The sequence below is a fragment of the Mesocricetus auratus genome, unplaced genomic scaffold (assembly GCF_017639785.1).
Source record: "Mesocricetus auratus isolate SY011 unplaced genomic scaffold, BCM_Maur_2.0 Super-Scaffold_6730, whole genome shotgun sequence".
In the NCBI taxonomy this organism is placed as follows: Eukaryota; Metazoa; Chordata; class Mammalia; order Rodentia; family Cricetidae; genus Mesocricetus; species Mesocricetus auratus.
Genome location: NW_024429184.1, coordinates 14,965,409 through 14,981,642, shown reverse-complemented (window position 1 = coordinate 14,981,642; position 16,234 = coordinate 14,965,409). Strand labels below are relative to the sequence as shown.

General features: G+C 49.3%; 1 protein-coding gene across 3 annotated transcripts in view; it reads right to left on the bottom strand.

Moving 5' to 3' along the window:
- The window catches only part of Pax5 (paired box 5), a 184,965-nt gene that overhangs the window by 74,753 nt on the left and 93,978 nt on the right, over positions 1 to 16,234 (bottom strand). For all 3 annotated transcript variants that reach the window (XM_021232295.2, XM_021232297.2, XM_005078758.3), the window contains one exon: positions 6,780 to 6,909. In XM_021232295.2, the coding sequence (XP_021087954.1) occupies positions 6,780 to 6,909 (130 nt within the window). The remainder of the gene's footprint in view (positions 1 to 6,779; positions 6,910 to 16,234) is intronic.

The following is a 16,234-nucleotide window of genomic DNA, read 5'->3' as shown; positions in this document are numbered from 1 at the left end:
GGTCTCACACACTGTGTTATAAAATGGCCTCCGTGGATTGACCGGAGCAATGGCAGGGATGGCTCAGATCCCAGGGCTTAGGCCACTACCAGAAGGAGCTCCCACACTTGTTGGGACAAAGGAAACCTTTCTCAGTGTCCTGCCATTCCAATCTGCTGATGCAAAGATCTGGTCCCCAGGGAAGAGACCACAGGGGCATATGTTGGCCTAACTCTTTTGTTCTCAAAGGCAAAAGGTCAGGTGGGCCCATCTGGGGACCAGTGGGGAGGCAGGCAGAAGCTGGGAGCCTGGCACTGCACACACCATCCCCTCTTGTAGGTAGGTAAACCTAGTAGCTGCCCCATCAGCAGGCCGTGGCCCAAGGACACACCTGCAGATAATTAGTCCCAATCAGGATGGGCCCAAACTGCTGACAGTGCGGGAACTGGCTGGTCATGCCACCAAATTTGCAGATGGTGAGCGGTTTCTGAAGCATGGCCCCGGCTGGCAGAGCAGGGGTTAGCTTAACATTTAATGCAGCATATAAACAGTGCAGAGAAACTGACTGGGTCTCTAAGGAGACCTTCCTTGGTCTGCCTGGCATGTGGAAGCAAGGATCGGGTAGCTCAGGGGTCCCCTCCCCATGCTCTTTGTGGCCAGGAATGAGGGACAGAGGTGGGCTGGAGGACCATCTGTCCCCAAAGAGCTCTGAACATCTACAGTCAGCCACTAACACAGGCTCAGGAAATGAGGAGATTCCGGGCCCAGCAGCTCTGCAGTTTCTCCTTCAAGGCCTGGGACGTTTGTGGGGTTTTCTGTGATAAGGGGCATTGCTGACTGGTAGACAAACACACCACATTTCTCTTTTCCTTCACTATGACCAAACATCCAAGTAGGTGAAAACCTGTTTACAGTCGTTTAAGTTTGGAACTGTACTTCACGTCCATGTAAGTGTGAACCTGCCACATTCACAGTCTTCACACACCACACATTTCCTAGGACCCCAGCTACCGTCTCTCACCTGGAGCTGTGCCAGGAGTTCCTCAACCTTCTGGTAAACCACAATGCCAAGATGAGCATTATGACCCCCATCATACCCCTCCCTACGTGTGTTCTGTGCATGGAGAAGCCCTGGATCACCTTAGAATGTTCTGCAGTACAGACATGCAGAATATATACCTAGCAAATACACACCACTTAGTTCCTCTTGTGCTCCGTAGTCCAGGCTCTGTGTGATTTTATTTAAAAGTACGTGTGAAAACAGGTGTGGCGGTTTGAATGAGAACGGCCCCATAGGTCCATGTATTTGGATGCTCGGTGCCCAGTTGGCGGAACTATTTGGGAAGGATTAGGAGGTGTGGCCTTGTTGGAAGAGGTGTGTCACTGGGGGTGGGCTTTGAGGTTTCAAAAGCCAGCACCATTCCCAGTGTCTCTGTCTCAGCCTCCTACGTGTGGATCAGGACGCAAGCTCTCAGCTACTGCTTCAGTGTCATGCCTGACTGTCTGCTGGCAGACTCCCTACCATGATGGTCATGAACTTGAACCCTTTGGAACCATTAGCCCCATAGCATGCATGCTTTTATCGGTTGCCTCAGTCATAGTGTCTTATCGCAGCAATAAAATGGTAACCTAGACAACAGGCCACAATCTCTGTAAACTCAGATATCAACAGCATAAGGGGGTGGGGGAGGTTCTCCAAACATTTGCTAACCCAAAGAGACTCTTGTGGGGATGAAATGAAAAGCCCACTGTGATAGCAGAGACTCAATTCCCCATAAGACAGGGGAAGGGGTGCAGAGACCTCCTACTGAAACTTCATGCAGAAGCGTCCACTACACAGGATGTGTGTGCATGTATGTAGCTGCCTACTGTGTGAATTCAATGCTTCCACTAACCGCAGTACAATTTTCTAACTGTTATGTTTTGCATTTTTAATAATACCCTATTACAGTATATGGATCATACTTTATTCTTCTATAATTTGTTTTTTTAATCAAATGTAGGTCTTAGACATTCATGTTGCTATAGATAGTTCTCCTTTAAAAAATATTTATTATAAGCCAGGTGTTGGTGGCGGCATACACTTTTAATTCCAGTACTCGGGAGGTAGAGGCAGGTGGATCTCTGAGTTTGAGGCCAGCCTGGTCTACAAAGTAAGTGCCAGGATAAGCTCCAAAGCTACACAGAGAAATATTTATTCTAACTTGTGTGTGTGTGCCGGGTCTCTGTGCACCGTGTCCACGCAGGGGCTTGTGGAAACCAGAAGAGGGCGAGTTAGACAGGTGCGAGTCACCCAGTGGGTGCTGAGAATCAAACCCGAGTCCCTTGCAAGGGCAGCAAATGCTCTTAACCACCGAGCCACGTCTCCAGCCCCTAGCTTACATGTATGTGTATGTGGACGTGGGGACAGATCCCCTTAGCCATAGTTTCAATTTCAGGAAGTTGTGAGGTACCTGATATGGGTGCTAAGAATAGAACCTGAGACTTCTGAAGGGACACCAAGCACTCTTCACCGCTGAGCGACCTCTCCAGGCCTTGCCTTTCTTTTCACGGTAGCAATAATATTGCATTGTAGGAAGGCACCATCACCTACTTAGCCAGTTTCTATTGCAGGGTCTGCTTTGGTTCCATTTGTTTGCCATTATATACGGCAGGCAAAACCATCATTGCAGGCTTGTAGAATAAGTTCCTTAAAGAGTATTGAAACTCTGTATTTAAAACTTTGATAGACATTGCCAGGTTTTCCTCCAAAAGGAATTACATCAATTTATACTCCCATAGAAAGATATGAAAACATCTTTCCTGTGCCCTTTCCAACACCAAGCCTTAATCCAGAGCTAATGGTATCAGTTCAAGCATCTCACAGCTGTTTTCATTTGCAGCTTTGAGACAATGAGGAGGTACACATCTCCCAAATACTCTGAGGCACTGCGCTATTGCCAATAAACTACCCACTCATTGCCTAGCTTTTCTAGAGATTATTTTTATTAATTTTGAAACTATTAGTATGATTTTTAATTATGTGTGTGCATGAGTATCTGTGTAGGGCATGTGTGCACTAGTGAAGTGCTTGCAGAGGTCTGGGGTGTCAACCTGGAGACGGTTGTGAGCCATCTGATACGGGTGCTGGGATTGGAACTCAGGTCCTCTGCAAGAGCAGAGTGTGCTCTTAACTGCCGAGTCATCTCTCCAGTCCCCTTCTTGTTTTTAAAAGCCCTTTAGAGAGAGGCTGGAGAGATAGCTCAACAGTCGAGGGGACTTGACTCTTTGGGCACCCGCACACATGTGGCACACATACAGACAAGCAGGCACACACATACACATAAAAAACAGTGCCTAGCAATATTTTGTGTATACACAAACGCCCCTGATATATTAAACAAATTAACTTTTACCATCTGTATTACATCTCACCCTAGTTTTTCTTTCTGTCTTCGAATGTTTTCACATACAACAAGATTGCATTTTAATGTTTTTCAATTACTTGTATTTGAAACATTTAAAGGCCTTTTCTACCATAGGAATATAATTTTCCCTAGGTTTTTGTTTCTTTTTTGTCCTTGTTTATTATGGCTTTTTAAAAAAGTTCCAGCTAACTGGAAATTTGTTATAAATGATATGTAAATATACATGTTTATAGGGTACATTGTGATGTTTTGATATACATTACAATGTGTCGTGACTAAATCTGGCTAATTAGCATCTGCTATTTCATAACCCATTTGTTTCAATGGAGGCAGTGAATCAGGGATCTGACCACACATATTTGGACCTGTTCGTATGACAGTCATCCTGGCCCATGTGTTTGAAACCTCAGCTTCTACAATAGTTTTAGTTACTTTAGAATTTCATACATTTTTGCTCATATATAAAATTTTATTACATTTATTATCTTTGGTTGGTTGTGTGTGTGAGTCTGTGTGTGTGTGCATGAGTGTGTGTGTATACATGCATGAGTGTGTGTGTGAGTGCGTGTGTGGTATGTGTGCATGCATGAGTGTGTGTGTGTGTGTGTGTGTGTGTGTGTGTGTGTGTGTGTGTGTGGTCATCAAGCTTGACAGCAAGCACTTTACCCACTGACTGATCTTTCTGGCCCCTTCTCATATGTTTTGGAATGTCCTAGAAGCTCCACTTGTTTCTTTACTACAGAATGTCCCTAGCTATCCTACAGTGTTTATTTATCCAGCATTTAGCACCACTTTGATGATTTTTCTCAAAGTCTATCATGTCTTCCTTGGGGTTACTTTAAGGTAAGAGGTGATTTGGGGAATGAACAGCTTTCTGACAGTCAGTCTAGAAATACATATCTCTCCATTATATTTTTGTGTCACTGTAGCTCTAAAGCTAAATTTGTTCTCTGGTATTATCTATATTGTTGCTGAAGGATTCGTTTTTCTATTATGCTAATTATTATTTATTTATAAGAAAGCTAATGATTATGCTGACAATTAAAATGCCTTCCATTTTGTACATTGGTTTTTGTGTTTTGAAACTGGGTCTTACTACACAGCCCAGGCTGGCCTCCAGCTCCTGAATCTCCAACTCAGCTTCCTGAGTGCTGTTCATGTGCTGCTCTAGAATGTCCCTGACACTCCAGAACTAACCCTAACCCTAACTTTGGTCAGGGATGTTTATACTCCTTTCCTGTGCTATAATGCGACTTTACAAATGAAGAAATTCAAATAAGTACAAACTAACGTTTGGTCCAGGGCTTATCTGAAAACCAATCCGTGTTATCTTACTCCTTACAGCCTTCTGCAGATCTAGGAGCTCCTATAGCACCTAGAGCAACTCTTTGGATCCAAGCATAATACACACTCCTTTCCATGCATGGCTTCGAATGTGAATGAGGTGGCCTTTGGCTGGGGACTGTGATGGCGTTTGAGGAGCTGCTGCCACTGAGCCCCAACCCGCCATGACCCGTGACTTTTTGAGAAGTCAGAAGGCTGTATTTTTTTAAGTCTTGGCTCAAATTTTCTAAAAGCCCCATGAGGCCCAATTAGATTTATCTGGAGGCTAGATTAGCCTTAGCTAGCAAGCACTCATCTTGTTCCCACAGACAAGAATTCTAGCCTCAGTGTTCACTGGACTATTAGCCACCTAAATAAGCATGTTCCCAAATGCATTTCCTAAATCCTGCCCCAACTTTTCCTCTGCAGTGTGGTCTCCTGGGAGACTAGGGTGGCTGTAACTCAGCTCCTTACTTCAAGCAGCAGGCACATCTGAGTTTGGCTTCTGCACCTGTATAATGGGAACGTTGTCACTGAGGTCCCTGGTGAGCCGGGGCAGGGGTCCACAGGAGACACCTCACTGGCTGGAGCTCACTGGTTGGCATCCCTTCCACGCACCTCCTCCCTGAGGCTCTGCTGGCTTTGGACTGTTCCCCATCTTAGCTAAACCGAGGACCAAGTCACCCCTGCTCTGTCCACCCTCATGTAACACCCTGACCTGCACACAGGGCTCAGTTGCTTTTACCCTGAGCCCCAGGGCTGATTTAGTGGTTAGGTCTCAGAGACAGGCTTCCTGTCTTGTCCCTATGACCCCTGGGCCTCAAATCTTGCCTCCTTCATCCCTCCTCTTCAAACTCTAACACATGGGAATTTCCTGGCTCCGTCACTACCTTCAGGTTATGTCCATTAGCCATCAGGACCATCTTGCCATCTCTGGCTGGATCCTAAGCTCCAGCCCAGGTAAGGCCCACCATCCCCCGCTGTCTGTATTTTCCATGTTCTGGAGACCCTCCCGCCTCCTGGGTGAGACACCCTCCCAGAGCTGGCTGCAGTGCTGTTCTGAAGCTCCACAGTGCTGGGCTGGAGAAAGGGATCCCCTGCAGCCCCATGTCCTACAGTGACCAGCACAAAAGGACTCCGAGGAGTCACACACAGACACGCTTGCTGGTTAACTACTTTGTGCTAGGCAACCTCCTCACGAGAATCCTGTGCTATAGCTGTTTTCACTGTTCCCAGCATACAGATCAGAAAACCACAGCTTGAGCTCTGGTACAACTCACCCAAGAGAGCAGGGCTTACACGTGGCAGGTTGGAACCCTGAGGGGAGTGAGGCCTGTCCTGGGGATGGAACTCAGGCCCCACACAGTGCTCGCTTGCTGAGCTGCACGCCAGCCTGAGGGCCCTACCCTTGGTCTTCACACTGATGGTGATAACGGGGGCTGCCAGGAAAGCCAGCTGCTTGGCATATGCCCAGCAAACCCTCGCCCTTCTGTACTCGCCTCAGCCGGGAAGTCTGAAATACCAATGATGACTTCCAAAGAGTCCCTCTACTCCTGGAAGCTGATGCCAACCCACAGATTTTCCCGGCTCGTGAAAGGGAGAAATCCCAGAGCTTTGAGAACCTGGCCCCACCACAGGAGCCCGGGACAGTGGAATCCCTGCCTCTCTCAGCACTTCCTCTCCTCTAGTTTTATTGGGGCAGCATGCAGCCATGTGACATCTCAGCCACAGCCCGTGTTCCCCAGCAGCCTGCCTCCTGACCTGAGCCGGGGCCTCACAACCTCATTAAAGCAGAGGCCAGCCATCCCCAAAAGCAACAAGAACAACTCCCTCTGCACACTCATACTCTCTCTCTCTCCCTCTCTCTCCCTCTCTCTCTCCCTCTCTCTCTCTCCCTCTCTCTCCCTCTCTCTCTCTCTCTCCCTCTGTCTCTCTCTCTCTCCCTCTCTCTCCCTCTCTCTCTCTCTCTCTCTCTCTCTCTCTCTCTCCCCTCTCTCTCTCCCTCTCTCCCTCTCTCCCTCCCTCCCACTCCCTCTCTCCCCCCCTAAATTCCCATCCAGCTTTGCTCACCTGTAACAATGGGGTAGGACTGTGGACCTGGCACGCTGCTTCCGATGTCAGCAGGGGTGGGGCTTGTCAAGTTGGCTTTCATGTCGTCCAGGCCTCCAGCCAGTGAGGCCATGGCTGAATACTCTGTGGTCTGAAAGAGAAAGCAGACATCTGAGCATGTAGCACAGAGGCAGATGCAGCTCAAGGGAGCAGCACACGTATCCAGAACCAACCACTGTTCCCAGGTGAAAAGATGTGCAGGAGTCCACACAGCATCGCAAGAAGTCAAATTTCCCTGGCTCAGCCCCAGAGGCCAGGGAGGGTATCAAAGTAAGCAAATAGGAGTCTACTTGCCAAGGGCAGGGGCAGCATGGTTTCTGGTTTGGAGGCTCTCGGACAACAAGGTGAGAAACAAGTGTTAAAAGGGGTTTAAGGGATCACTCAATCCAGACCCATTTCACAGATGGACGAACTGGGGTCCAAGAGGAGGAGGGTTGTGTTCACAGATAAGACAGAACCCCAGTCCAGGGGCAGGCTGACCGCAAGTTCTCAGCCCTAATTCAGTACACAGAGCCAACCAAGTCACAGTTCTGTGAGTGATTCTTGAATTCTGGAAGCATATGAACAATTGTGTTCTAAATACTCCAGGTCAGATTTATCAAACCCAGGACAACCGAATGTGGTGGACAGTGTCATGTCCATTTCTTTAAGTCACTCATGAAACCCAAGCCTGTGATGAGCCCTTTCCTCGACACTGAAGCCATTACAGAATGGCCTCCAGGAAAGACAGAAGGGATACCAGCCTGGACCTTCCCATTCAAGGAAAGACGACATTATAACCACAAACAGCGTGTCTTTGCCTCCATCCCAAACTCCTGCTGCAAGTACTTCCGCCAAAGAATTCAGTTGTGTGTATCAAGTTTTGGCTGGAGGTTTCTCTGAAGTCTGGCCTTGCCGCCAGAGGCCACATCCCTGCTGTTCAAGGTGACATGCTTGGCAGGCAGGGGCAGTGTTGAGTAGGCTGAGAACTTGTGACGTGAGAGCCCCGGTGTACTTGGGGAAAAGATGGTTGCTGTTTCTGAGGCACCACTTGGCAGGCCCAGCAGGTAGAGGGGGACCCATGTCTACTGCGCAATGGTCACCAGGAAAAGACTTTCCAGAGCAGGAGGCACTGGGGTGAGACGGGAAGATGACTAAGGTCTGCACCTGTCTTCGCCGTGACAGGGCCACCTTGACTGAACATCCCTGTGCCCCTCCCCAGGCGCTCACTCTGTCTCCCATGAGGCCATGTTTATGCCTGGGGAGTTTGGGCAGGACCTGGAGCTGACCATATTAGGTGCCTTTGCCTCTTGCATTTCGGTCTCTAATCCACCTGGGATTGATTTTTGTGTCCGGTATAAAGATCTAATTTTTTCCTTCTCCCCATTTCTGAATGGATAACCAGTTGCCCCTCGCTGGTTATTAAGAGTCCATCCCTCCCTGCTGATTTGTACATCTCCTTACCCATATATCAAGGTTCCATATGTGCACAGATGGCTTTCCAGCCTGGATCCTGTTTCATTGGTCTATTTATCTATCCCTATGCCAATAGCACACCATGTTAATTACTGCGGTTTTCTAGTGATCGCCACGCAGGTAGACCCAGTCCTCGGCCCCACTTCTCCTTTGAAGTACCGGGCCTGCTATGGGCCTAGGGATTCTTTGCTACAGGTTTTTGGAATCACTTCTGGGAGATGGTTGATAAGCCCCAGAGGTTCTGGCTGAGCTGTCCTCAACAGGGAACACCTAGGGACACCAGGGCTTGTGTTCCCTATCAATCTCACTGCAGCCCTCGGCCTCAGTTTGCAGGGACACTGCTCAGGAAGTGCGCTCTGATTTTCAGAGAGCACTGTGTCAAGGGCTTCACCGGTGCCTTCCATCGCAACCTCAAGCTCTGCCCATGAAGGCATGTTGCGTGTTGTTCCATTCCTCAATGCAAACGCTTGAGACCTCAAGGTAAAATGTGATGTGCTTAGAGCCACACAGGACCTAGGCACAGGATTCAAAGGTGGGTCCACCTCACTCCAGCATCTTGATAATTACCCAGCTGTGAGACCTGGCCCATGACAGTGATGAAACCCAACAGTTGGTTCCAATTATTTAAAGTTGGGTTTTTTGTTTTGTTTTATTTTAGTTGGTTCTTGTTGATGCTATTTTGGGATTTTTTGAGACAGGGTTTGGCGAGTAGTCTAGGCTAACCTAAACTTACTGTGTAGCTGAAAATGACCTTGAACTTCTGGCCCTCCTACATCCAGCTCCTCAGGGGAGGGATAACAAGCATGGATCATAACACTCAATTTCCTGCGGTGCTGGGGCTTGAACTGAAAGCTTCATGCGTGCCAAGCAGGCACTCTCCAGTTGAGCTAGTTCCCCAGCTCATTGGTAATGGAGTTAGAAGGGATAGAACAGAGACCAAGGCTTTCACAGAAAAGATAAGCCTTACTTTGTAAATCATGGTTCACATATCAGTGGGTAGAGAGGAAAATACATTTCTTGCTGTGAGTTAGAAAGAGAAGCATTTGAAGAACATATCTGCTTTCCATGTAGCAGGGAGCTGTTGGGGAAACGTCGCTGTCTAGAATTCCTCCCTGTAGTGTCCTAGCCTCTAGTTTGCTAAGCATGCATCTGAGATAAAAGCTCACCAGAGGCAGCTATCTCCTTCAGCGCACTGCCATGCCTCTAGGAGGGTCTCTTTTGAGGCGGCACCTTCTAGAGTTCCTGGATGCCTGGACATTGGTCCTAGTTCCTCTTTCTGTGTCTCCCTAGTGGATGCCTGAGCAGTGAGTGGACATTTGTCTCACCCATGCTAGGTCCTGTTGTGTGCATGCAGGTGTGTGAAACAAAGGAGACCCTCCACAGGCTCCCAGAGAAAGATGCAGAGCCCTGGGAAGTCCACCCAAGATGGAGAAAAGCACAGAGCCATTCATTCTCACAGGGTGTGGTGTGGTCAGGAAAGGTTTCTGGGGGTGGGCTGAGAGAGCTCCATCCCTTGAGTTGGAACAGCTGGGCAGAGCTTAGAGGTAAAGGGAAAGAGGGAGTCAAACCAGGATGGGGCACTGGCCCAGGGAGAGGACATGAAGACAGACCAGCTGGAGCTGGACCATGATGGACCTCCTCCATGGATACAAAGATAAACAATGAGCATGGTCCTCCAGGCCCTCAGCATTGCAGCCAAGAGTCAGCAAACCCCTCACGCCCATCCCTGGCCCCAGCCTCCAGTACTCCATTTGCAGATGTGACTGGTAACTGAACCTGTGGGGGAATACTTAGGTTTTCCCCCTAGGAAACAGAGTCAGTTGGAGAGAGTGTGGCTGATGGGGATTCCCTGCCCCTTCTTCACATATTTAAATTTCCAGGTGGAAACCAATATTTGATTTGTTCAGTGACAGAGGAAGTGCACAGAGTCGCTCCAAACTGTTGGGTTTGCAAGACTAGGTATTTTCAACATGTGGGGAAGGAAGCCCCACTGAGCCAGTCACTGAAGCACCTGGCTTCCAGGAGGCAAAGGGAGAGCCTCACTAAAGAGCCCAGGCTCGTGGGCACCAGAGGGGCATTAGCAGCTTCGTCCGCAGCCAGCAGGGGCCCAGCCTCTGTTGTTGGGATTCGACAATGCTCCCTCTGCCACTCTAGGAGCAGGACACTCTTTTATGTGGGTGTTCAGTTGTACCTCCAGTCTATCCTTGGAGCTGCCTGTGATGTTTGAAGGGTTTCTGGATTCTCTCTGATCTCCTGGGCTTCTACAAGGGTGCTGAACAAGCTGTACCTCCCACATTCCAGGCTCCAATATGTCTCTGTGGAGGTCCCATCCCAGTATGTAAAGAGCTCCTACATTGTCCATAAGACCCAACTCAGATATGACGTCCTTGCTGAAGCCATCTCTGGCTCTATACCCACCGACTAAGTCATCACAACCCCTATGCTTCCTCACTATGTGGCTTTTTGTATATGACTTTGTCATAGTACCCCCATATATAACAATCATTTGTCTCTCTCCTTTCAGAACATAGGGCTTCCCTGCAGCCTCCCCCAAGTGCTTATTGAATGAATGAATGAATGAATATATATAAACTACAGATATCAAGAATTTACTGGAGGCCAGGAATGGCAGCACATGCCTATAATCTTAGCACCCAGAGGCAGGGGGATCCAGAGTTCCAGGTCAGCCTGGGCTACACAGTTAGATCCTATCTCAAAAAAAAGCAGAAAAACAAAATAATTAACTAGAAGGTTTTAAAACAGTAGCTCCAAGTGACACACAGTAAAAGAAAAGGGTCATACAAAGGTATTTTTCAACCTCTGGGGACACTGTCCATTAGAATGTTTATATTCCTTGCCCTTCTCATAGTTCACAGGGGAAAAAAGGTTATTTCCCATGCTGAGTTGTTAATTTGCCTCTGATCAAGCAACTAGAACATTAGAAATTGTTGTATATCCCCTTTTGGTTTGGCTGGCAGGAAGCTGGGTCAAATTCAGGGCTCAACTAGCACAACCACATCACTGGGGGGACCGGGGACAAGCGCCTCCCTTTCCTCGACATTACCTTGGGACTCCTTCAGACTGGCTTAGATATGTGTACTCAGACCACCTCAAGCAAGTCCTTTGTGGAGTTGGGGCCTGGGAGAGATAGACTCATGTAAAACGGAAGATGAGCCAGAGAAGAGAGCCCTCCTGGTGGCCCTGTTCTCAGTCTGTCTTTGATGTCTGTATTCTTCCATTTCCCACTGTTACCTGGGAAGCCAAGGGCTAGCTAGTGGGGTGTGGAGGGTGCATACAGTCACACAGTGTGTGTTGTACCCACACTCTTGGGCAATCACTCCACAGACAGTCACAGACCCCAGCTGTGTTCCCCATTTCCCCCTTCTCTGAGCCCTTCATTTTTGTCTGAAGCTGTCACGCTAGGCTCCTGCTCTCTCTCCTGAGAGCTTCTGCTACTGTCCTTACCCGTGACCCATAAAGAAACAGTAACCGTGGTCAGCAGTTTGCAGGCTACCCAGTCCTACACAAACAGCGGGACTAAGCTCCCTCTGCCTGCAGCCGCAGACTCCCCAAGGTCCCAATCATGACCAGCTCAGACTGCGCAGCCTCCTTGACAGCTAGTAGGCTCCAGTTCATGGTTGGTCTCTCTTGAACACAACGGTTACAAAGATACTCAGAGCCACCTTATCTGATGTCAAGACTCAGGAACAGAGAGAGGTGGGTCCTTTTATCTGTCATCTGAAGTCTTGGCCCAATGGTAGACAGAAATGGAGCTTGGGGTGATCACATGGGATCTTGCCCCAGCTCAGTCTCCTCTGGGTCCATTCTAGGGAGAAAGGCCACGCAAGTGAGACAGGGTGGAATGGTGTTTGCGTTCTAAACCCTTGCTGCCTGCCTGCAGGAAACTCATGAAAATCTGACGGCTGGGAGAGGGAAAGTAACTTGGAGACAAGTACTGAGAGGTTGAGGAATTCTAGCAAAAGACTCTGAGGCGCCTGCCCCGAGAGAGTGTGCACTGGATGACGTTTGGGTCCCTAGGAAATTACCTGGAAAAGGACTGCCTGGGGCTGCACCAAGTATTGTCTCATCAGCACCGGGCACCACTGCCATAGCATGAAGGAGAGAAGAAACAGACACGTGAGAAGGGGGGCAGCATGGCGATGAGGCTTCAGGGCGCGACTCAGCCAGCCCTGGACGGGGACTTCCATGCTGGGGCACTGGGGGCCTCATGTGACCCTTGGGAGCCCAGTCAGAGCCAGGATACCCATCCCCATCCTGAAGGACCAGACTCTTGCTTACCTCCACCCCTACCCAGAGGAGGCTAGAGAAGGGGAGGAGAGTCCTCAGGCCTGGCCTGAAGGCGGAGACTGGGGAAGTAAGGGTTCTCCCCCCAAGAACACCTCATGGCTTCTAGGGACTTCCATCTGGGGCCATCCGCTCTATGATCTCTAATTCCTTTCTAATGCTGATAACTCTTCACTGTTATCACTGGCCCGCAAGACAAAAAACAACTCCGTCTTCTTAAAGTGAATTCCAAGGAGAGAAAAGAGAGGCAAGTGGGCCACCAAGCTAACGGAGACCCGGAGGTATGTCAATCAACTCAGTACATACCCTGATTCAGGCAAACTGGAAGTCATGGAACTAAAAAAATATCATGCCATAAAATGGGAAACTTGTGCTTGACGACATCAAGGAATTTGCTCACTCTTCAGATGTGACGAACGGGATGGTTACACTTTGCTCAATGTCTTTAAAGGGAAGCTTTGAAGGATTCCTCTCAAACAGTAGTCGTGAAGTAAGTAAGACAATGTCTAGAAGAACTGGGCAGCCACATTTGCCTCCCTGAGTCCTGACTAGTGATACCGTGCAGTCAGACTCATCATCTTTCTGCCACCATGCGTTAGCTGCCAGGACACACTGCATCCCTTGGAACCCACACCAGATACCTCTCACCCTTAACTGGCTTTTTTCCAGGTATCCAGTTCCAGCAAGGAGGAAGTAAGTGATACTGGGGCTCTCACCAGCAGTCCCTGAGCACCCGTGGAATAACAAGGACATCCAACAGCCAGGGGTTTGCTCTCTGCCCCCTCCCCTGTGCCTGCCCTGCTCCTCCCTGCTGCCACACCTCTACCCCACCTCCGTCTTCAGGGACTGTGAATTCCAAACACCTCACACCTTCCCCCTGCCTGGCACCTTCCCCGCCATATCCCTGCGGGTCCCTTATGTCCTCAGGACCCTGGGGTGTGAGTAGATGAGGAAAGGAAGCCCAGGAGGGAGCCCAGCTGTTCTCACGCCTGCTTGGTGCCTGTCCTTCACCCCAGAGGCAGTTACAGGGGGGCAAGACATCACTCAGACATTGACATTGCCCAGCCACAGGCCAGCGCTAGGTCTCACCCAAGTTCATACCATGTGCAAATGGCCAGACTTCCTGTTCTCAGCTCCTCTTCTTATCTGGAGATTGGAGATGTGTGACCAGTTTTGGAGGGCCACAAAAACATAGACGAGGGAGTAAGAACTCAAGTACTGGAAGGAAGATCTTTTTCTAGTCTCTCTGTCTCTCTCCCTCTCTCTCCCTCTCTCTCTCTCCCTCTCCCTCTCTGTCTCTGTCTCTGTCTCTCTGTGTGTCTCTGTCTCTGTATCTCTCTCTCTCTCTCTTTCTCTCTGTCTACTCCCCATGGCCAGGCACATTTAAAAAAAACAACAACAAGCTTGAAAAACACCTGCTAAACAGAACATTGACGAAGTGTCAGGCGGGAAATACTCCAATGAAACCGCTAAGAAGCAGGAGCACAGACACTTAAGTATCAGCTCCGTAAGTGCCAGGGTTAGAGCTGCCGCCCATGTCCGGCCGTGCAGTCCCCATGGGAAACTGGGTAACAGTGGCATGAGATCCTTCCACACTACTCTATGTGCATCTACAACCATCTCAAACAAAAACTTAAATTTGTTTCCAAAATAATAAGCTTTAGCACTCTGGCTCTACTGACCAAATAAAAAATGAATCAAAATTTGAAAATAAACTTTTTGCTGAATGTAGACTATGGATGGGACTAGTAATAGTATCCGTCGTCTACAAAGTACGACTGTGCTATCAACTAGAGGCGGGAATTGTTGAGGATTCCGAAAGGCCTCCCTCTTTCTGGAAGCCCTCCCTGATTTCCCCCCTCTATGGTCCTAAAACATCTCAGTGTGTAAATCTCTACCAAGCTCACATCACCGTTGCGGACTTAACTACTCAGGGTCCCCATCCTCCAGCTAGGGTGCCAGCTTCAAAAGGAGGGACCGAGTCCCCCTTATCTCATGGCAGCAGCTCCTGACCCAGCTCAAAACAGAGGTGATGCAAATGCCTGGAACCAAATGAACGGGGCCAGGTGCACAGCTGAGTTCTGCCAATGTCGTCAGGGGTTTCGCAGTGTCAAGGGAAGGATAAGAGATGTCAAACTTCTTTCAGCTCGCTAGCAGAAGTACCTGGCAAGGGACAAGGCTGGCAAATACTCTGTCTGCTTGACTTTCTAGGGCTGTGGCCATATGTGGGTCAAAATGTTCTCAGCAGAGCAAAGGGCTTCCAAGGAGACGTGTTCAAAGTCAGATGACATGTCCTCCTTCTATCTGTGTCTGCCCTCTGTAACCCCAGAGCACCCTAAAAAAGCTTCCAGGTGGGGTGGGAAAAGCAGGGACATTTCAGAGAGGACAGTGGGGTCAGACAGGATGCCTTCCCCCCAGGGAAACTTTCAGCAAGGAGTAATTGAGAAACCTTTCTCTCTGGCCTCTGGTAGGCTTTGGGTAAGCCTCAAGGCCTGGAGCCCAAGGGTAAGATGCCAGTTTCTATCTGGTGCCCAGAGCTCACCAAATGTGTGTATTGGTGACAACAAACTCACTACTTGCTGAGGGGCAACTCTACTACCACACAGCCAACCCTGGGACAGTGCTCAGCCTGTCCCCTGAGGCCTCTGTGAGCTCTCTCTCCTCCAGCTCTATCAAATGTCCCCCGAGGTTCCCAGGCTGGTGTCTTCCTGTCTGATTCCATGCAGGGCTCCAGCTTCTCCACCACCCCGTCTGCACCCCTTCTCTGACTGGGGTGTAGAGCATTTGCTTCTGATTCCCGGGATCTTCATTTCCTGGATCCTCATGTTGCTCTTGAAGACGATGAGCATTCACTCCAACTTCATTAGAAGTGGGAAGTGATTATGTATGTAACAAAAATTAAATAAGCAATTGCTTCCTTCCACCCCTAACCAGTGTGGTATTGGCAAGCTCCCGGGTGTCCCCAGACACAAACAGGAAGGTTCCCCTGACAAGGGCACCCTCATTGTCCTGACAAAGCCCTGAGTCTTGGAGCTTTTTTGAGAACCGACACCCCCATCTGGGGCTACCTGGAGTATAGGATAGGAGTACTTGAACCTGCTCCAGCTCTGCTTGGCTGTGTGACTATCTGTAAGTTCATGTCCTTATGTGTAGAAGGAAGGAAAGTTCCAGAAACAAAGGCCCATGCCCAGGCAGCCAAATCCCACAGTTTCCCCCATGATTGTCCCATCCTGCTATACAGTTAGCAATGGGCAGGGAGGGTCACTCCTCTCAAGGAAGTGTGAGATTCTTATTGACCAAGAGGCCTGAGGAGGAGATGAAAAAAAGGGGACTTTGCATCATGTCAGGCAGCTGACACGGGAGGAGGGGAACCATCCCAAGATGCCCCCAGTTCACCCTCTTTCACACTTTCCAGCTATGCGGAGGAGCGGGAGGTTTTCCTGGGTCCATGAGGAAATGATAAGGGAACACTGCTCTTCTAAGAGATAAATCCCAGATGGAGTAGGGGCGGGGTAGGGATGGGGCAGGGCACATCCTTCTTCTGACCCTCTCTACTAGCAGAGCAGAATAGAACCATGCCTAGTCTCCCCCACCCCTCCCTCCCACCCCCTTCCTTAGGCCAGAAGGCCATTTCTCTGCCCCTTCTGTTCCCTGGG